At 30.4% G+C, this 22943-nt stretch overlaps 1 protein-coding gene across 1 annotated transcript; it reads left to right on the top strand.

Annotated features, from left to right (window-relative positions):
- The first annotated feature begins 19370 nt into the window (after positions 1-19370).
- LOC114175808 (protein C2-DOMAIN ABA-RELATED 7-like) lies at positions 19371-22365 on the top strand. The gene is made up of 3 exons (XM_028060615.2): positions 19371-19579; positions 21736-21831; positions 21928-22365. Exons 1-3 carry the CDS (start codon positions 19469-19471, stop codon positions 22231-22233), a joined length of 513 nt encoding a protein of 170 aa, XP_027916416.1. The 5' UTR covers positions 19371-19468; the 3' UTR covers positions 22234-22365.
- The last annotated feature ends 578 nt before the right edge of the window (positions 22366-22943 follow it).

Raw genomic sequence — 22943 nt, 5'->3', positions numbered from 1 at the left:
AATAATTAGACTTATAATTGATAATAATAATAACAATAATATAAATATAAAATAATAAATATCATGAAAATTAGGTTATATTGTTGTAAATATTATTATTAATGAAATGAAATTGTATATTCATTTTTAAATATAATAAATAAAATTAATATCTCAATATGGTGCACTTAATTGATTTTACAAAATAATTATAATAGTATATGATCCGTGTGTGTACACACATTTTTTTATTTATTTCATATTTGTTTAGAATAATAATATTGTTGTTATTATATTTATTTAACCATTAAAAAATAATAATAGTATTAATATAAATTATAAAATTTTTAAAAAATTAAAAATCTATTTAGCAAAAGTATTTAGTATAATAACGTCTTTTATAATTAAAAAAAGTACTTATACTAATAATATCATTATGAATAGTAATAATAATAATAAAAATAATAATGATACTAATAATAACAAACAAATGATAATAATAATAATAATAATTTTTATGCTATAAATATTAATATCAATGCAAATATCAAGGCTAATGTTGACATTCTAATAATCTATAATTATATATAAAGATATACATCAACAACAAAACAAATAAAAATGACAACTAATTGAAATATGATCTCGTAGTAAATAAAATTAAGATGTGTGTCTAACAATAATAGTAATAATAACATTATTATAATAATATCCCATAGTGATAATAATAATAATACTATCATAATAATATCCCGTAGTGATAGTATTATTAATAATAATAATAATAATAATAATAATAATAATAGTAATAATAATAATAACCCACACTAACTAAATATATAATGAGATACACATTTTTTATGACCTTTTTTTGTTTTTACAATTTTATCCTCTAATTATTATTTATTAAATTTAAATAATTATTCATAATAAGAATTATTTGTCAGTTTCATCATTCTATTAATTTTAGTAACTATTTTTTTCAATTCAAAAAATACCAAGTTATAGAGATAAAATGAATAATAAAACAAATACAAAGAGCAAGTAATTGAAATATGATCCCGTAGTAAATAAAAGTAAAATATGTATCTAACTATAATAATAATAATAATAATAATAATAATACTATAATAGTATTGCGTAGTGATAAAAAAAATAATACTAATACTACTACTACTAATAATAATATTAATATTAATACAACTACATATATGAAGAGATAAACATCTTTGGTGTCCTTTTTATTTTATCAATTTTATCCTCTTAATTATTATATTTTAAATTTAAATAATTATTTATAATAAAAAAAATTATTTTTTAGTTTTATTATTTTACTAATTTTAGTAACTATTTTTTAAAATTGAAATAATTGTTTAAATGGAAAGATAAATGAACAACAAAACAAATAAAAATGACAAGTAATTGAGATATGATTCCTACGTATAAATACATATTTGGCTCGATAAAAGGCCAATTTAATGAACACAAATTTATGTTAATTAGTTTATGATGTCAAATTTACATGACAGGAATAGCAGACTTTAAAATTATTGATGTTAATCCATTAACTCAGACTTTTAAAAATCATCTCTATGTAGTATTAGTCATGTCAATATTATTTCATTTATAGAATTGTACTCGATGAATGAAATCAGTGTAAACGAAGAAGTTGTGCGCGAAAAGTTTTATATAAGAAAGTGAGAGAAAAGTTGAATAAGCAAAATTGTGAATAAGAAGATTTGTCATCCTTAAATTTGAACTCTTGAATTAAAAGTAATATAATTTATAGTTACTATTTGTTGTCATGAAGACATACATATTCATAGCACATAAATTAGTATGTGCATAGTTGACTCTCACCAAAATAAATATTAAAATTATACAATATTAGTATTGACTAAATTAATACTAACTTAAGTAAATAATAAAATAAATAAAATTAGTATCAATCAAACCAAAACTAACTTAAACAAACAAATAGTTAAAAATAAAGTAATGATATTCAAATAAAAAATATTTTTTAACATCATGTTAGAATAGGTCGACATTATTATTTGAAAACTAGTTTCATATTTTGTTGTAGTGATTATTTACAAGTTAACCAAAGTAAAAAATAATGTGGTGAGAAATTTTCTCTACCAACACATTTAATGTTAGATGCTTAAAAATCAATAAAAAAGGTGTCTAAAATGTCATATTCTTTCCTTGTGAGTATATATTGTACTTTTTGCAATCTTCCTCTATGTAATTTTCTTTATGGAAAATGAGTCAAAAAATAACAAAGGAGGATTGAATTGTATTTTTAAGACATTTTTGTAATTTTTGCAATATATCATTTCATGATATGCAATCATATGATGGTTTTGGTTTACAAACGCGTTATCAAGTGATTTCTTTAAGAGATTGCATTTGATGACAAGGAAAGCCAACCACAACTTCAAGCTTGATAGCTAGATTGCTTAATTTTTTTTTCAAAACTCGTTTTCACAAAATTCTCCTTCTGAGATTAGTTATATTTAATACCATACAATTTAAAAGAGAAGAAATAAGAAGGATTTACACTATATTTTTATAATATAGTTGATTAGTTAACAAAAATTACATCCAATTTTTAATCAACATATTGAGTTTCACTAGGCAAACTATTGCTACAAGATACAAAATGAGAACTAGTTGGACCTCAACCACCCCTTGGCAAATAAATATTTTTTTGAATGCGTCCATTCTTGGCTACGACAAGTATTCTTTGTAATCCACCCACTCCTGACTAACACGAGTATTCTTTGGAATTGAGTATCTACTGGCTAAGATGAGTAAATTTTATAATGTGGCCACTGCTAGCTAAGACAGAAAGTATCTTTGAAGTTCAACCTCCCTTGGCTAACTCAAGTATTCTTGGACAAGAACCAGTCCTAACTAACCAGACAATGTTTGTATAGAGATGTAATCACAAAGATTGCAAAGGTTGCTTACTCAAGAGGGGATATCATTTTATGACGTATATAAAGTGGACTCACTCAACTAGTTTGTGATTTGAACACAAAATATTGTTCACATGAAGATCTAGGCACTTAGATCTTAGAACAATGAAATAGATAACATCTTTGCACTTATGATCACTTTGCTATTTTTCTTCAACTTGAAGGATTTTTTTAAATACTTGTTGAGAAAGGATCAATTTCAAAAAAAATTCTTCCCATTGAGATCTTTAGAGATGTCTTTTCCTTTTCTTGTGTATGCCAACATTCAGATGAAAAGATGCATTAAATGAGCTCTAATGATGTGAGCTTTGTGATCTTCTTGTTAGACGAAGACATTCTTTGCAAACATATATAACATATATAATGTGTTCTAAGAATGGAAACTTAATAAGTGTGTTTGTATCGTCTAATTAAGAATACCATTTATCAGACGAAGCAAAAACAACAAGGTGTTATATCATCTAACAAAAAACGTTTAGTTGTTACAAACAAAATATAGTCATGTTATATACTTTTGTTGTTTTAACAAAGCTTAATAAAAATAAACAGGGTTTCTTCAATTTTTCTCTAACATCCTTATTGTGTCTTCTCCCTATTGTTCCTATTCCACCTTGCACCATTTTTAGTTTTGGCTTTCCTACTTGTCCCTTCAAACAAAACATGTGAGATGCCCCACTTGAATCAATTCTCAAACATATCCTTGATGGTTAAGCATTGATCAACAGTATGCCCGAAATTCCAATGGTAACGATATCAATGACTAAGGTTTGCATTAGGATGCTTTTGCGTCTTCCGAGGTGTCACTAAGAGGTTTGTATTGAGGGTGTTTACTAAGCACGCTACCTTGCACATTCAATAGTGTATAACACGCAAATTTGGATGTTCTTTGTTCCTTGATTCAGGGTCCTGCCTTTTAAGTACTTGATGGCATGACCCCTAGCCATTGCCAAGCACTTTCAAGAAGAGTTGGAGTCATCTATGCAAGGTGAAGTAAAACTCTATGTATTAGGCCATTTTGGAGTATCTCTAGTAGATTAGGAATTTTTAGACCCTGTAATGAGGGTCATGTAATGTAGGATTTCTTTTAGGCTTTGTATTAAGAGCCAAGTTGTATAGGGTTTGGGCCTAGCTTAAGCTAATCTTAGGTGAGTAATTTTGTAACCCTAGCTTGGTGGAGAGACATGGTGCCCACATGGCAAGCTCTTAGTGGAGAGTTTTCTTACTAAGGTAGTGGCCATGTGTCACTTTCCTTGAGAACTTTGGCTAAAGTGGTTTTCCACATGTCACTTTAGGAGTGGAGAGTTTTTCTAAAAGTTAGGGTGCCATGTGTCATGCTCACCTTCACCAAGATGAGATTTTTAGGATTTGGTGCAAGATAGCATTTTAGGGTTTTGGTCCACTTTGGAGACACCTTACTCTATAAATAATGGTGTCTCTCCCCATGTATTTTCACCTATGAATTGAGTAAGGTTATGCTGCCAAAATTGTGTCATACTACTCATTTAGGTCACCAAAAGGCTATAGCATCCCATGTGGTCTCCACTAGCCACCCTCCTCCTGAGTTGGCCCAACCTCTCTTGAGAATACCTAAACACCACCATAGCCTCTCTCCTTGCTTGAGTTATATATCTTAGAGGAGGAGCCACCATCTTGCCACCCTAAACACCATAAAACCGAGACACCTACCAACCTTTTCCACAGCTTCTGCACCACCATCTTCCTTGGAGGTCTTCATCTTGGCTTGAGCCATAGCTTGGAATGAGCTCCTTCATCAGTATTGTCTCTATTGAGTAGCTTTTTCTTGGCTAAGCTACCTTCCACCCTTATCTTATTTCTAAATTCTTTTAGCTCCTCAAGCTACATAAATTTGGTTGTCGTCCGATTAGTTGTGGGTTTCTTGCACAGTCTATCTATAAAAGGTCTCGGTCTTAACGTCATTACCATATGATGCAAAGCAACTTCAGGGTTCAAGTTGCGGATATTGACGATTATCTTTTCAAATATCTCTATGAAATTCCACAAGGATTCCACCTTTTCCCGCCTAATACTAACTAAGGCTATTAAGTTGAGATGGTGTGATTGACATATTGCGAACTGTGTATCGAAACGTATTATCGAGGTGTTGAACACTATTAAAAAAACTCATATTTCTTGCCAATTTTGTTTTAAATTTTTTTCGTAGAAAATACTTATAAATTTTATTATGAAAAAAAAATTGCAGGAAATTGGTGCCAATTTTTGTGCAAAATATTTTGTATAAAACAATTTTCACAATAAATTTTGTAGGAAATACTTACGAATTTTATAATTTTGAAGGAAATAATTATCCACGAAAGAATTACCTGCCAATTAAGATTCTTAGAGAACATAGTAGAAAAAGGTATTTTCTTGCAATTTTTTTAACAAATTTACAAGAAAAATCCCATATGATATGATAATTTTTAGTAGTGGAAGAAGTCGATAATGAGGAATCCTTGTAAACCCACTTAGATTTTCTTTCTACTTTATGCGAAGTGGGGAAGACTTGGCAGGATATGGTGTCATCAGTTGTATCAGGACTGACCTGTGTGACATAGACATCTATGTGATCGTCAGTGTTCGTGCTTTCATCACATTGGTCCAAAGTGAAGGCCTTCCAGTTTGTTGGCAATGGAGTTTCTTTAATCCCATCCAAAAAGAGATTTTGGTGTGTACTAGAGGTCGTCATCATGGTGCTTATTATCGGGTTAATGTTGATTAGTACATTGAGGTTGCCTTCTTTGGTCTTTATTTCATGTTTTGACTGTGACATCTCAAGTGTCGGTATTTCTTAACTCGCCTCTTCTAATTTTGTCCTCATGCGATCATTTTCTTCTTTGAGGGAAATTGTTTCTTAACATTGTGCATTTTAACCCTCGAAAACTCATTTTTGGAATTCTAATAGCAGCATCATCTCGTTAGTGATGTTACTAGATGGTTCTGGTGTGGGTAACTTGTCTTGGTTCGTCATACTCCTAGTGGATTGTTGGATCGAGCGTTTACCAATAGGCCAAAAGTTATAGCTATTAGTCAGGGTGCAACTTTTTTTACTTAAGAGCATAATAGTCGAAGCGCCATAATTCAATTATGACTCGACCCACTTAGCCTCCGCCACAAGACAATTGACGCCACCTAAAACAATCTCCCCCTTAGAAATTGTCCCACTAGGAATCAAACTCACGAATCTGGCTCTGATACCAATTGTTAGGAATAAGAGAATAAAAGGAGAGAAAAATAAACGACACAAGAATTTATTGTGCTTCAACATAGATACTAACACTAGGAAGTATTTTTCTTCCAGTGTGTATTTCAAAATTTAAAAAAGGTTGCTTATAAAGAAAAGTAGAGAACAACATCTCGCAATACTAAATGATGTGGGACTAAATCAGACTCCATAATACTAATAATTCTCCCACTAGGAGTTTGATTTACATTACCACCTTGGGTAGTGACTTCATCATCAATTATTCTTGAAGGCCAATTGAGCCAATACAAAGCCTCAACTTATTTGTTGTGACCATGTCCCAAAGGCAAACACTCGATCCAACATGGACACCATGTAGTTTAGGTATATATCAACTCCACCATGGGTGTCAAATGTTCTTATGGAGTCGAAATGTACTCGTAAGACTCATCCACATGAAACACTACTCGACTATCTTCTTCTTCTTCTTCTCAATCTGAGATGTATCTGGTTATCCTACTTCAAAGGTTGAAATGTCCTCCCACTGTGTCCTCCAACATGAACGATCAGGATGCCTGCAAAAACATTATGATGCCCAAGTTAGGTATGTGTGTAAGAAAGTAATAAATATTATATTGAATCTGTCATACTTACCTCGTGAACAATGTTGTTTATAATACCTTTGTGGACTTTTACTTGGATGGGCCTGGATTATACAAGTTATGGTGTTTCGTAGGTGGTTTAGGATTTTTGTAATATGGCTTGTTTATCTAATACTTGATTAACCATATTAATCTTGTTTTGGGAAGATGACTGGGTTGATGTGCATATTGTTATGGTTGAGATATTCGTGTCAAGGTGATGCCGTCTTGGGTTAACGACACAATATCAACCTCATACAACATACTAGTCCCCTAGGTTCAAGATATCTTGGATTCGAGAGTCTATTATTTCGAAAAGAAATTTTCCTTCCTTTAGTTATAAGAGCATTATAGACAAATTACATTATTAAAATTATAACGAAGACATTAACGAAAATATTTTTGTACTAGGATCAAATTTTGAGCAATAAATAAAAGAAAAAGCAGGGAAAAAGTACACAATCATTAGAACTAACATCTAGAGTAAAAAAAATCTAGTGTATATTCTTTGTGCTTTGTTATGTGTACTAGTGGGAGCGTGAAATTAACTATATCCTTTACTCTATGAATAACCCCTTTGTAAGGAAGCTTTAGTTTCTATTATCTCTACAAGGTTTATTTCTTAGACTCAACTTTGTTGGTTTGTAAGTAGAAGTGAAAGTTAGAAATACTTAGAGTTCTCACTCTCAAGTAGGGGTGGTTATGGATTGGATTTTTAATGATTCATTCCACATCCATTTTAAATCCAAATAATTGGATCAAATTTTTGATCCAAATCCATTTTTCCAGCAAAACTAGTTTGGAATTTTTTAAAATCCAAATCCAAATATTTGGATCAAGATTTAAATCAAGTCCAAATATTTGGATTAAGTTCAAACTCCATAATCCATTTTTTATAAAATAAATTTAAATTAAATTTTCTAAAACATGTGTCCTTAAGGCCGACACAACTCAGCTTGTCCAAGTCGTCGGGTCGACTCAGCTTGTCCAAGTCGTCGAGTTTGCTTGATCCGTCAAGGAAAAATTTCTTAGGTCAAAAAATATTTAACAATGTAAAAGTATATTGTCTCCTTATTAGATTGACAAATTTAAGAAAAATTACTATAGCCTCTATTCAAAGAGGAGAACTAGGTCTAGATATTATGATGATTCAAAAACAGACGAATTTAACTCTTTCAGGCTTAAGGAAAAAGAAAAATAATAAATTTAGGAAAAAAGAACTAGGCCGACCTATCCAGGTCTTCGGGTTAGCCCAACCCATTAGGTCATCGGGTTTGCTCGATCCGTACAGGTTGTTTGGCACGGATCATCCAAGTCGTCGTGTCGACTCATCCTATCTTGGTCGTCAGGTCCGCTCGACCCATCAAGGTCGCCAAGCTTGCCATGTCTATATAGGTCGTCGAGCATGACCCGTCCGAAGAGCTGACCCAACCCAGCCCATTTGAGTCTTTAGGCCTACCTGGCCCATTCGGGTCATCGGGCTCGCCCGACTTTTTTGGGTCGTCGGGCTCGACCCACTCATTTGGTTTGTCGGACTCGCCTAGCCTTTTTGTGTCTTTAGGTCTGCCTAGCCCGTTAATGTCTTTAGGCCCGTCCATTCTGGTCGTCAGGCCCACCTGACGTTTCAGGATCGTCGGGCTTGCCCGATCCATACAGGTCGTTGAGCAACGCTTGTCCGAGTCTGAATTTAGCCTAGTCCATCTCAACCTTTAGCCTAACCCAACTGAAAATTTAAATTGAAAATTTGGATTAGATTTTTTGGATTATCCATATTTGAAAATCTTGATTTAGACAATGGATATCAAATCCATAAAATATATAAAATGTAGATTAGATTGAAATTCAGACCCATTAAACTGGATTTTTAATAGATTAGATCAGAATAAAAGTAGATCGATAAGAAAATTAGATTTTTTTTCATCCCTGAAGTAGAGCTTATAAAGGAATAATCAAGAGTGACTTGTGGACTTTTGATAACCGAGAATGGCCTATGTATTGTAGTGTTTGTTTGACAATAGAACTCTTTAAGGATTTTTCTAAAAAAGAATTGGTCCAACTATTAAGGATGAACTAGCATAAATAATTTTGTATCTTTCTTATACTCTCAATGCGATCTTTTTTAGACGGTCCAACATTAACGCCAAAAAGACTCATTCCCTATTCAATCCCCTTTTAATAGTTTGTATCTTTAATAGAAACTACGTTTATTATGTACATAGTTGGATTGAACCATTTTGAAATCTCACAGTTTCTACATCAGTGCAAACCAATGTAAAATTTCTTACTTTCTACATTGGTTCTAACCAACATTAAAACCCTATGCGTACAACGCATTGATTCTTTGATCAAGGTCATATATCTTTCGAAACTCATTGTTGATAATAAAGTAGTAGTGTTTCCTCAACCCAAGGTTGTTCTCATTAAGATTTGAGACTCTCATTTCAATTTTATTTGTTAAAGTACTCAAAACATTCAATATTTAATTTTTTTTCAAATATTAAAAATGAAGAAGTTTCAATATCTTACAAAGTAGTTAAAATTTCTTCATGCATAATACATTAATTATATATATATATATATACACTAGTGAAAAATATTATACATGTATATATTTTTAAATACTTATATATTAAAAACTCTGATTTAGTGTTAGCTTCTTTGGTAAAAAGAAATGGGCAGGTCTTCCTAAACCACTCAATCAAAAATGTTGTTATTTTGATAAATAAATGGAATTAATATATTTTATTATATTTCTCCGATAGACCTTAAGTAACACCTCTGTTGAACGATTTAACTCCAAATTAAATCGATCAGACACAATCTGAGTTTAATATTTGGTAGTGATAATCATTATTGACATAATTTATTTTTTTATCAAAAAAGATTAATTAAAAACAATCCATTAGCATGCAACTTGCGGTGATGATGATCTGCAGGTAGCCGAAATCTGTACAGATAGGCATATATAAAATGTGATAAATTTTTTATTATAGCTAAATATGTTTTTAAGTTTTGATTTTGTTTTTCATAAAAAATGTTTTTTATCTGTATAAAATTTGACATTCATAAAATGAGAGAATTTTTATATTAATCTACATAAGATGTTTTTGTTTAATTTTTATGTTTTCAAAATTTCAAATAATTTTTTGAGTTTTTAATATTCATTCTAAAATAGATAAATAACATTTATTCTATAAATCTTATGAGTTTTTTTTTCAATATTCAATGTTTTATTTGGATTAATCAATTAATATTTTGTTCAATACATAAATGTTAACTACAGTCATATATGAGGATCAAAATGTACTAATTTTCAATTTTAAAGGAAAAAAATTTATCAGAACCAAAATTGAAACTCACTGAACATGGACTTAAAAAAACACATTAATCCTTAATTTATTATGTGAGATTTTTATTTGATTTTGTGGAGTATGTTTTCTCTAATGATGATTCATTTTTTTTTCATAAACATTGTGGAAAATAGATAGATTAGAATGAATGCATGAGTTTTGGTAAGTTGGAAAAATCTAATCGAATCATGCTCTGGTTTTGTCTTGTCAATGCACTGGACACCATAAATATGTCGATAACCAAGAGATATCACCTATCTATCTAGCTGTGAATAAAAAGGGATAGTGTGTTATTGTGTGGTACGTTTCTCTCAACTTGTATAATCAACCACGTACTTTAATATTATGGTCTTCACTTTTTAACAAAGATATTTTAGTTGCAGTATAAGATTTTCACTTTAACCCTAATTACCAAATGGCATCACCCGCAGCCTTGCACGTGATCTCACTCAAAAAGTCATCAAAAAAAGAAGAACATCAAAAGTTTACGTTTCAAAAGGGTCTTTCAATCCAAATAGTTTGGCGGTAGATACTTCATTAACAAGTTTTAGATTGAAATTCTTCTGAGTGCAGCATATTCTTTATTATGAATATGAAAAAATTATATATAGATCATTGGGACCAATGTAGAAGCCTTTTTGTTAGATGGTCAATGCGATCTTTTTTTTTTCTTTTTGTGTATCCAATGAGATATTAATATGGGAGAGTAATTTGATAAAGACATTTTTGTGAAAAAATATATGCTTTTTGTTAAAGGAAGAATGGGTGAAGGGTATGAGGTGTGCATGTCGTGCAGTAAAAAGGAAGTTCAACTGCACATGTATGTGTTCTCAAAGAGATTCCTCTTTTCAAGTATCTTAAAGTATATGTGATCGTCTTTCTTAATTTGTCGTTCAGCTATGTAATCTCATATCTTAGTTGCTTCAAGATTCATAGCTTGTGTAGTTTCATAACACTGTAAGTTGATTTATATGTTTGAAACTTGACTCTATTCATTGTTGATTCAAGATTCAATTTTGGGAAAACATTTTCAACTACGTAGTTTGATGTTGTTTCCTGATGTTGGTGGTTAAAACTATAAGTGTCGATATACAATCTGATGATTTTGTGAGCAACTGTTTCTTGAAATTTAAGGAACCTCTCCCTGTTTGGGAAAGCTTACATGTTCATTCAAGTTCTAGAATGATAGAAAAAAAAAACAATTTATCATGGGAAATATTAGAGAACAATCAAAGGATTGGAGAAGGGTTTTCTTCATTAAGCTTTGAGCATTAATATAAAAGAAAATATATAAATTCTATATTGAATAACACGAAGAAAAGAAAAATATGAAATGGAGTTTATTTAAGTATTGACATCAAAACTCAATAAGTTCTGTCACTAAAAAGAAAAATATTTAAATAATAACTAATTTCAATGATAAAAAATTATTAATCATGATAATTACTAATTTAGATATTAATTTCGATATTAATTTAAGTATTTTAATCTAGCTAGTTCAGTGTTATAATAATCTTTTTAAAGTACAAGTTTTTAAGAATTATAAATATGTGTAATTTATAATTGTCTTATTTATTACATATTGAAATTAAGTCATATTCAAGTTTAAATAAATAGACCGATCATAATTTCATATTAGGGTAATCTTATCTCATACTCAATCCTAACAGAGTCTTTGAAAAAACTATTTAGGAGTATCCAGAACTCAGCAATAGAATCCACTTTAAAGATCTTTAATGTACTCCACACAACACTTCATAACTTCTTTATATATGCATTCAATTCAACACGTCCAAGAAAACAATTACTAAATCAAGTCCGCCAATAATTTTACATCCTTACATTTTATTAGTAATTTATTTTCCAAATTATAATTATCTTATTTATAAAAAAAATTAAATTATAAAAAAATAACAAATAAACACAAGAACATAAGTTCCCCATTTATAAAGTTGTGAAAATTTTTGCATCAACTTCTCACTCTTCCATTTCACGCATAGACATTTCAATAGTATCATCAAACCCAAAGATCCCGCAGGAGAAATTTTTTTTCTCCCATCTATGAAATTGAACTCAATCAACAACAATGTTCATAGATTCTTAGCCAAAACCTTATATATCTACCAGGAAGACTAAGAAGAAGACTAAGAAGTTATGCGGAAATCTAATGCTAAATGGTATTACATCAATTAGATAATAGCTACTCACGATATGGTCATTTCTCACTAACAAATATAATTTTATGTTAGAAGTCGTGACAAAAGAAGGAAAACATTTAGTCCCAAAATTAATTGTGATGAATATGCGATATAAACATATTATTAATTATCACAAAATATTTGTGATGGAAATTTCACTCCATAACTTATAGACGGAAAATACATCATAATTAGGAGTGACAATGTGGATCGGACTGACAAAGTTTAGGCTAGTCCCGCACTTGATCCATTTAGGCCTGCCCCACATAGGTCTTGGTTCGTAGGAGGCCCACAATTTTTTTTTTTCAAATTTGATGTATAGAACTTCTCACAAATTGGCATTGACATTCTGTTCATGAAACTCTCTTTTATGCACTTTGGTTCATTTTTTTTGTTTAGCATTGATTTCTCTTTGTTCTTACTCCATGTAATTGTTGCAGATATGTCCATGTCAAGCAATTTTTCTACAACAGTTAGTTTTGAGCTACTAAATTGGAATTATGAGCTTTGTGGTGCATGATCCTGATTATTATTAGGCTTTAGTAGCATTGTTGGGCTCACTCTTAATCTATCACTACTAAAAAAACTTATATTTCCTACCAATTTTGTTTTGATTTTTTTTTTGTAGGAAATAGTTATAAATTTTGTTATGAAAAAATTTGTAGGAAATTGCTGCCATTTTTCTTTTGCAAAATATTTTGTATAAAACATTTTTCATAACAAATTCTTTAAAAAATACTTACGAATTTTATAATTTTGTAGGAAATAATTACCCATAAAATAATTACCTATCATTTAAGATTTTTAGAAAAATAGTAGAAAAAAAATATTTTCTAGCAAATTTTTCTAACAAATTTCCAAGAAAAATCCTATGTAATATGAGAATTTTTAGTAGTGTATATTTCTCTTTAGGTGAAGAATCCAATGGAGTCTTCAGTACCAAATCTTTCTTTTTTTAATACCTTTAGTCTTCTCAACACCCATAGTATATCTTTTTAACTGTGGAAGGAAAGAGTTCATGTATGGGGGTCACGGGCTAGCTCGCTTCATTCTGTCCCAAGCTTGTGTGGACTACAAGTAATGCAGGTTCGGCCTATATGGGCTAACGGGTTTGAAATCTTAGTTTATCCTGTGTTTTTTCGTACAAGCTAATAGACTAGCTCGCGTAGTCTGTTCGTTTTGTCATCCCCAATCATAACCTTTATTTAAAAATAATAATAATTCACATCATATTGACAAGATGAAGTATGTTTGAATTTTGCACGTGTTGATACCAAGCATAAGTTTTTCTTTGCCTCATTTCTTTCACAACATCATAGAAGATCTTATCAACATGTGGGCGATTGAACACATCACCCTCTAATGCCTCCTATAATGAGTCTTTATCAATAATAAATTTCCCATAACTATCTTGAGAAAATAAAAGTGAGTTTTACTAATAAATCAAACATAGTTAATGCAATCTCTATCTATATAAAGTAACCTAAATTCTGAATAATTCAAATAATCCAAAATTTAAATTCATCACTTACACAATGTTCGTTTGTGTGAATGGTACTGTGCAACGGTATTTGAGAGAGCGGATTTGGCTGTATCACCGCATTCCTTTTCAATGATTTTCGCGGATGTGGGAGAGCGGATTTGGGGGGATGGATTAATTCATCCCCTCAAAACTGCGATGATACTGCGATAATGTTAGGCAAATGACAAAAATGACCTTGTGCTCACGTTTTCATACTCGCAGTGTTTTGAGAGGTGAGTTATGGTGTGTGTGTGTGTGATTGTTGAGTTCATCATGGAGGGAAAAGAAGATGAGGTGGCTGGGTGTGGTGGACGAGGAAGAGGATGAAGGGGTGGATTGTGGTTGCACGAGGTGGTGGCTATGGTTGCACGAGGTGGTGGCGTGGTGGTGATGAAGATATGCACCGGTTAGCTAACTGGTGTTGCAAGTGTGTGTTGCGTGGATGGCATCGGTTATGTAACAGGTGCCTTAGCATTGAAGGGGATGACACCGGTTACGACACCAGTGTGTGTGTATGTGTGTTTGTTTTTTTACTTTTTTTTAACTTTTTTTTAACTTTTTTTATAACTTTTGTTTAAAATTTAATTGTATATTTTTTTTAAATTTAATTCTATAAAATTTTTTACATTACTAAAATTTAATTCTTTTTATTTTAAAATTTCATACAATTTTAACATTTTTTTAATTTGTATTAATTAATTATAATTATTTTTATAACACCAAATTACAAAATCATTCTCTTTTTCCATCAAGGGTATTTTGGTAACTTCCTAATTCTATCTATTTTTACAATTAATTTTATTTATCACATCAATCAAATCTCTCACTAACTTTCATAAAACTTATCTCCAAATCCACTCACTTTACTCTCTAAATCCACTAAAAAAAACACAAATTCATCCACCCAAATCTACACAAATTCATCTTCAGACTCTTCCCCATATCCATCCCCCAAAAGAACACACCCTTAAGCATCATTTTACACATAAAAATACTTATTAAGTGCTTTAAATGGTATATACATAATCAAATTTACAATAATTCCTTTGGCCCTATATGACATATATGCATATGTATGCATTTTATCTTCAATAATAAAAACAAACAATTTATTTATGTGTGTAATTTGAAAGAACAATAATAATGAATTGTGTTATATAATCTCTTAAAATGCTTTGATACAAAGATTGACCCTTTAGTGTGTCGTTAATTGCTAGAGGAGTTTCTATTATGGACATTAGCTTTTGCTCTATCTTGTCAATCCTTGTTGCTATTTTTGTTCTAATTGTTGTCTCATTGGAACAAGAATCCAATAACAACCAAAAGAGAAAACAATGATGCTTCATAAATTACACTACAATAAAACTCTTAAATAATAACTAATTTTAGTGACCAAAAATATATTTGGTAACCAATTTAGAGATCAATTCCTTTGGTAGCCAAAATCTTGACAACTAATGTTGGTGACCAATGTAAAAACCAAATTGTGATAGAAACTATTTTAGTTACCAATTTAGAGAACAATTATAATTTTTTCTTAAACTATTTTAGTTACCAATAACTTTTAGTTTATATATTGGTATCTCAATTGGTCACTTTAGTGACTAATTATTTTTAGTCACTAAAATTAGTCATTATTCAAGAATTTTCTTATAGTTTGATGATGTCCACTAGGCAAGTTGAACAATGTCCGCTTAATGATCAATATTAGACATGTTGTGTTAGTCACACCAATTAGGCACTATTGTTCAATAATCAACTACATGAAGAAGAGACAAGGAAAGACTTAACATTAGTTTGCCTCAGATGAATCTTTCATTAGATTTTGTATTTGGCCTTCCAATGTTGAAAGAGAGACATGATTCAATCAGTGGCGGAACTTGGACAAAAAATTTAGGGGCGCCAAATTAAATTTGTTACATATATTTTTTTTAGTTAGAATTTTTTTTTTCATTTTTTCTCTTCATTTCTTCGGCTTAAAACAAGCACACATAATAGTAGAATTCAAAAAAAATGACTATCATTCGTTATTATATCATGCTATTATATCATGATATCAAACCATGAATACCATTTTGATAAGCCATTCATACCTCATCAATTTGATTTGGTGGGTATTGTCAAATTTGAGGACGTTTTTTCCGGATCGTGTTCTAATAAATTTTTAAATTCATTATATGTAACTCTAGGAAATTTAGAGATTTATTTTTCATTGTCTTGAATTCTTGGTTCTCATGAAATTTCTTAAGTTTAGTTAATGTAGTTGCATTTTTTTTCATCTTTATCATGAACCTTCCTCTTTCCAAAAAAGAATCAATTCTTTTACTCTTTATCATAATCTTTCTAATATAAATTTATCACCTCTCACCTATTTAGAAAAAGATAAAATTTGTATTCACAAATCACAATTATCACAATGCAAAACATAACAAAATTCGTACAACTTTAATTAAATAAGTAACACTATATAAATTCAAAACTTTAAAAAAAAATTACCATAAACAGCAGAAAACATAAAATCCCTAAATTTCATAATTAAGGGTTATAATAATTTGGGGAAAATTATAATCAAGGTTCATACAATTTTCATAAAACAATCCCTAAAATCAAAATTAGGGTTTATACTCATTTGGAATAAACTTAATTTGGGAGAAACTTAGTCTTAACTTTTGAGAGTCGTGATATCTCGAAATCCAAGAAAGTGGAAAAAAACTTTTACTTTACATAGGTTGACTTAGCTTAACTTAGGTTCAACTCGACTTGGTTTGACCTAGGCTAAGGTTGACTCGACTCAACACAGGTTTGGTTTGACAAGGATTTACCTACACCTAGGTTCATTTGGCTTAACTTAACACCATGTCAACTAAGCGCAATTTAAGCCCAAGCTAACTCAACTCGACCTACACTTGACTGACTGTGCTCGACTAGGTCCTAGACATTGATTGACTTGATTAGATCTGGGTTTAATTAGACTTAGTTTGTCCTAGGTTTGAGTTGACTCAACTTGACCTAGGTTGCTGTGGTTGGGGCTAACTTGACTAAACTCAAGTTGGCTCGGCTTAGGTCTGGCCAACTCGACTCGACCTGATTGAGTCTACTTTGACATAGGCTAACTCATGTTGGATTGGGCTTGAATTGACTCGACTTGACTTAGATCTGAGTTGACTTAGTTTTACCTAGGTTTGGGCTAACTTAACTCGATATGGACCTAAGTTGACTCAACCTAACCTAAGCCTATGTTGACTCAACTGAACTTGACCTTGAGTTGACTTGTTCTCTATGGAGATATGGCCAACCTAGTCTTGGTTGAGCTAGACTCAACTTGATCTTGACTAGATAATGATTAACTTGGGCCTAGTACAACTTGGTTGAACATGGATCAACCCGAACTCAAATAACGACTGCATGTGGACCCATTCCTACTTGAATGAGTGTTTATTCGACCTGACTCAAATCACTTGGAATAGGCTGACTCGGCTCAACCAAATCTCAAATGATTCAATTTGACCTAAGCTCAAGTCTACTTGAGTTGAGTTTGACCCGAGCGACTTGGATCAAACTTGCATGAACCCAACCTAGTACTACCTTACTTGGATCTAACTTGACCTAATATTTTAAAACTTGAAATGATCTAGACACACATTGATTTTATATTTCATCATCTAAAAATATTATTTCATCTATATCCAATTCAAGTCTAATTAAATGGATTAAACTTATAAACAAAAAGTATAAATTTGAATCCAAGATAAATTCATTTAAATAAACTTATAAAGTAAAATGAATTTAGATAATTATTAATTAAATTTGACAATTTAAATTTTGGATTTTATGTTTCTTACGCTTACTTCAAATTTGAGTCCTTTATCTTCCACCACATTTCATTTTTTGGAACATACATTCTGCAATAAGGTTGACATTGATTTGGTGATATTCTTTTATCACTCGCAAAACAAGTTAATTTTAGTTGTAGCACCATACTTTGAAGTGGAAGGTTGTTTTTGAATGCATTCGAAAGTGATTTAAGGTTACGGTTTTACTAAAATGGCACTGCTTTTGTTTCTGTTTACAAACATTGAAACAAATTTGAAACTTACCTCAAACAGGGGCGCAAAGTTTCTCAAACAAAAGAGAAAGAAAATGGAAGGTGCAGCTGCTGCCTCACATAATGGGGATAAGGAACAAATTTGGTATTATGAAAATAGAGGTGCAGGTGAGAATTAAATGGTACAAAAAGTAAAAGCCTTACCTCATTTATCACTAAAAATAGCAACCCATTACCCTGACCTGAGAATTTCTTCTAGCATCCCCTTTTTCCTTCCTGCACTTCTATAAAACCTACAATTTTCCAACTATGCTTCATTAAAACTATAATAAAATTCCTGCACTTTTTATTTATAATTTTTTTAATTTGTTTCGAAAGATATTTTCGGATCCACAAATATCTTTTGAAACACTCAATCCAAAATATATTTTTAATACATTCTGGAACATTCGTTCAAGAAATGACAATATTTTTCTGATTGAATGGTTTGAAAAATATTTCTGAATTCAAAAAATGAAGCACATAATAACTCATTCTCTAACAAAAGGTAGCCAATATCCAACATAATACTTATAAGTTCAACCTTTCGTAGCAATATCAATCCCAAGATAGGATGAGAAATTTCATGTATATATTCACATTTATTTCTTCTAGAAATATACATTTAAAAAGTCAAATAAATTTAATTAAATTTGATTTAAAAGATTAAATTCACACAATTTTAAAATTAGTGAATTATTTAGGTTCAAGTTTTGAAGATAGACGAATTTCAATTTTTATTGAAAGTTAAGGGATCAAAACCTGAAATTTATTATACCGATCTATTTATACAAGTAAAAATAAAAATTTATTACCTTACATTTATTTTGATAAATCAACACCATATTATTTATCTTTTTAAACAATATAAACATCGACTCACACAAAGGTTTTGTCCGAACATATCTTAAAAATAAACAAATATCACATAAATAAGTTATATTAAAATAGAATCATATATATCGTATACACAAATTACCCTCAATTCTAACGAAATCCAGTTCTCCTCATTTGAGTTACGATATTTTTAAATTGACATGTTAATCTATTTAAAATTTATTAAATCTATCTTAAAGTTTTAGTATAAAATGCACTTAGATATGTTAAACAATTAAAGAAAGTGTTATTCTCTTATATTTGAACGAAAAAAAAAAAAAAAATATATATATATATATATATATATATTAAAAACATTTATCAAACACTTAATACACATAGAATAAAAGTAACAGACTTATAGATCATATGATATAACGAGAAAATAGAAATAAATGTACATGAAAGTTTCCGAATCCTACGAGCATGCATGCAGGGTGGTAGAGAAGTGCGGCGATCCACAAATCTCACAAATTCTAGTCCTTGCCATCAACGCTAATGACTTGTAACATTTTTCACCTCGTATTTTGGTTTTGTTTTTCTTTGTGTTCTTATTGTTTTGAATCAGTAAAATTCCATTTTGTTTTTTGTTACCATATGTTTGGTTAAAAAGTTCAGTCTTGACCTTGATTTTAATGGAGAGCTTTCTGGGTCTTATCAAACTTCGTATCAAAAAAGGCTCTAATCTCAAAGCTCGCGACACTCGTACCAGCGACCCTTATGTCTCTGTCACCATGGGCGAACAGGTTATTATTATAAGCTACAACCTTTGATTATTATTCAGTATGCATTACATTTTTTTTTTCTGCTCCTTCAGCTATTGGGTTTGTAAAGTGTTCGTTCAAACAAATACTGTTCCATTTGTAATCAAACGCCTTATTTTTTTTTAACTTGTTTGTTTTCTAGTATATATATATATATATATATATATATAGATATATTCTGTTTTTCTTAACTTTGTTATCGGTCTTATTACTGTTTGTGTTTTTCCAGAAAGTATCTTTTCTCGTGAGTTTTTCCATACAAACCATGTCCATTTCTTGTACAAGCAAAGTAAATCCACATTATAATGTCAATGAAATTAGCCTTTTCATTGTATTTGATATTCTCTTATATAACACAAAAACATTCATAATTCATCATTATATATTAGTTATAACTTCTGAATTGGCTTAATAAACTAGCAATAATATTGATAACAAGAAGAAAGGATTGTAAGAGATATAACATTGAGTATCAAGCAAGATTCCCAACCCAATCCACATCGGTGTAAGCAAGCAAGCAAAGAAAAAATCTGAAAGAGGAAACCCTAATGTAATTTATCTTTCAAGTACATAAGAATGATAGTTGAATAACAACAAATGATAGCACACGTGAATTAACTTTTTTATTTTTAGTCAATATGAAACTTAAATGTATATTTTGAATTCTCAACAACAATAAGAGTCAAACAAAAGATCACCTTCATTGCAAGGATATTTGGCATTAACTTCAAGTGGATATGAAGAGAACGACTGAAGATTAACCATTGAAAACAAATTTGTAGTTTATTTGTGTTGATGCAGAAAGACACCATTAGAGTTTGAGTACCCTAAACATACCGAAAACCACCAAGATCATTCATGTGAAAAGATTTCTGGAGTTATTTAAGTTTGGTAACAAATGTTGTACTAGGTCCTATAACGACCATGTCATTGACACAAAGAAGAAGAACAATGATAACATTATTCGATGAATACATAAAGAAGGGTCATATTGACTCTGAATAAATGAGGAGTTAAAGATAGTAGATTGAAATTTGTTGAACCATGTTTGAGTTTGTAAACAACAAGTAGAAGAGAAAATAATCCCTCAAAAGGAAGTTATATAAATATCTTTACCCATATCACATAAAAAAGGCATTACTCATTTTTATGTGATGAAATCACTAACCTTTGAAGACTGTAACAGAGAAAATAGTTCTTAAATTAGTCATCTTGGCAACTGGACGTGTTCCATCATAATTCACGCCATATTATTGGAACCATCCAAATATAAGTGATAAAATGAGCCATGTAAGCAAAATTGACGTATAATACTAGGACAACAGATAACATTATTGTTGAACAACAAAACCCAATGTCACAAAACAAAAGGAAAGGATCTTGTCACAAACTTGGATTGTGGTGATACCATGTCTATAAAATTAGCTTTTTCATCATCTTTTATATACAATATTATAAGCATTGTAACTCATCATTTCATATTATTTCTAATTCATAAATAATAGGTTGATTAGTAGGATGACAATAATACTTATAATATAAGAAGAAATAATAACAGATGCTTATTATTATGATTTGAGATATTTTCTTATTAACAATATGACACTTCAAACATTCATACCAGGAGACTCTTCTCTTTAAAGCATATGATGATATATTTCTTGTTACTAGTCCAAAACTTGGGAGAATTTTCCAAACTAAAAGCATGACTTCAAGTGTGAAAAGTATTTTGTCTGAGCCACACCCTAAGGAAACAAATTCTTGTATTACAAACCAGTCTAATTTTAGTAATGATTCTTTACAACTGGCTATTATTTGCAATGATAAAATCAACTTATTTGTGTCAAAAATAGCTTCAAATATGTTAGTTCTTTACAACTAGGTCTCTTAATGTGCATTTGTGTGTGAGACATTTTTAATGTATTTTAATTTAAGGAGTGGAATGGATGTGATTTTTTTTATGACCTATTTGTGTCTCTCGTTTATGAAATAAATCATTTTTTATTGAAATAGACATTGCTTGTTAAATGTTAACAACATTAAGTTGTACTTAAAATCATGACTTTTCATTGCAAAAGATTTAGTTTACTTTTTTTGCAACTAACATATGAAGATGCCATCACCTCATATTGATGCAGCAACTAAGAACTAGTGTTGTGAGAGGTACCTTAAATCCTGAGTGGAATGAAGAGCTGACACTTTATGTAAAAGATGTTAACACTCCAATACTTTTGGTGAGTACCGAAAAAATCTATATCAAGCATAAAAAATAATGTTACAAGCTAACATGAGAAATTGATGATCACTCAAAAATGTGTTGTTCTATTTAGACAGTTACAGACAAAGACACTTTCACGCCAGACGACAACATGGGTGATGCAGAAATAAACTTAAAGCCATATCTTGAGTGTGTGAAGATGGAGTTAAGTGATCTGGAAGAGGGTCATATAGTGAAGCAGATTCAACCAGATGAGACTAACTGCCTCACTGAAGACAGCAACTGCATATGGAAAAATAATAAACTCATCCAAGAAATGACTTTAAGGTTGAGAAATGTCAATCATGGGGAAATAACTGTGGAAATTGGGTGGTTAACTCTTCCAGATTCAAAAGGCTTATCACAAGTTGAGTTTTAGAAGTGCCTACTTGCCTTATAACTTTATATGTTGTATTACATGTGTTACTATGTAATTTTGGAGCAAAATATAGAATTTAGCAAGTTACACAAATATTGCTACCAATAATAAAGATTTTTAGAATTTTTCTTTTCTCTAAAGACTTCGGTCATGTGGTATTGCCATTAGTTTATCTTATGAAGCTCGTGCTAAACATCGGTATTCAAGAGAAATTTGCAAAGCAATTTGCACCTTAAACTAAGGACGAATTGCTTCAATTTTGTTCAAGCTGTAAGCAGACACCTTTATAATAAATGTCAATATCCACAAGATTAGAAAAGAGCCTTTGAAATGCGTGGTGTATTTGTGTGAGTTTGGCTTAGAGGTGAGTTGATTGATGTCGTGAAATCTGTTAATGCAGATGAATTCAATGCATTAGTAGAAGTCATGATCTCTCTTAATCAAACTTTGATGATTGATATAAGGTTTTATCCATAACCATCACAAAGAAAAAGGACTTCGTGTGAGACAGAGAGAGAATATGAATATGATATTTAAGCATATTTTTGACATTTGCATTCATATTATATTAATTGGGTAATCCAAATTATATTCAGATCAACATTTAAGATAATGTTAGTATTGTGATGCTTGATTTAGTCCCACATTGCTTAGAATTGTGAGATGTGGTTCTCTATTTTACTATATAAGAGACCCTATGTAAAGCTTTG

Source organism: Vigna unguiculata, chromosome 3 (assembly GCF_037176805.1).
Source record: "Vigna unguiculata cultivar grain cowpea cultivar isolate G323 ecotype 2 chromosome 3, ASM3717680v1, whole genome shotgun sequence".
In the NCBI taxonomy this organism is placed as follows: domain Eukaryota; kingdom Viridiplantae; phylum Streptophyta; class Magnoliopsida; order Fabales; family Fabaceae; genus Vigna; species Vigna unguiculata.
The sequence above is the reverse complement of the archived record's forward strand: the minus strand, read 5'-3'. Positions and strand labels throughout refer to the sequence as shown.

Coding starts and splice junctions, on each gene's coding strand:
- LOC114175808 (XM_028060615.2), top strand. CDS start 19,469: ATGGAGAGCTTTCTGGGTCTTATCAAACTTCGTATCAAAAAAGGCTCT. Junction 19,580..21,735: donor CTGTCACCATGGGCGAACAG/GTTATTATTATA, acceptor ATATTGATGCAG/CAACTAAGAACTAGTGTTGT. Junction 21,832..21,927: donor TTAACACTCCAATACTTTTG/GTGAGTACCGAA, acceptor TGTTCTATTTAG/ACAGTTACAGACAAAGACAC.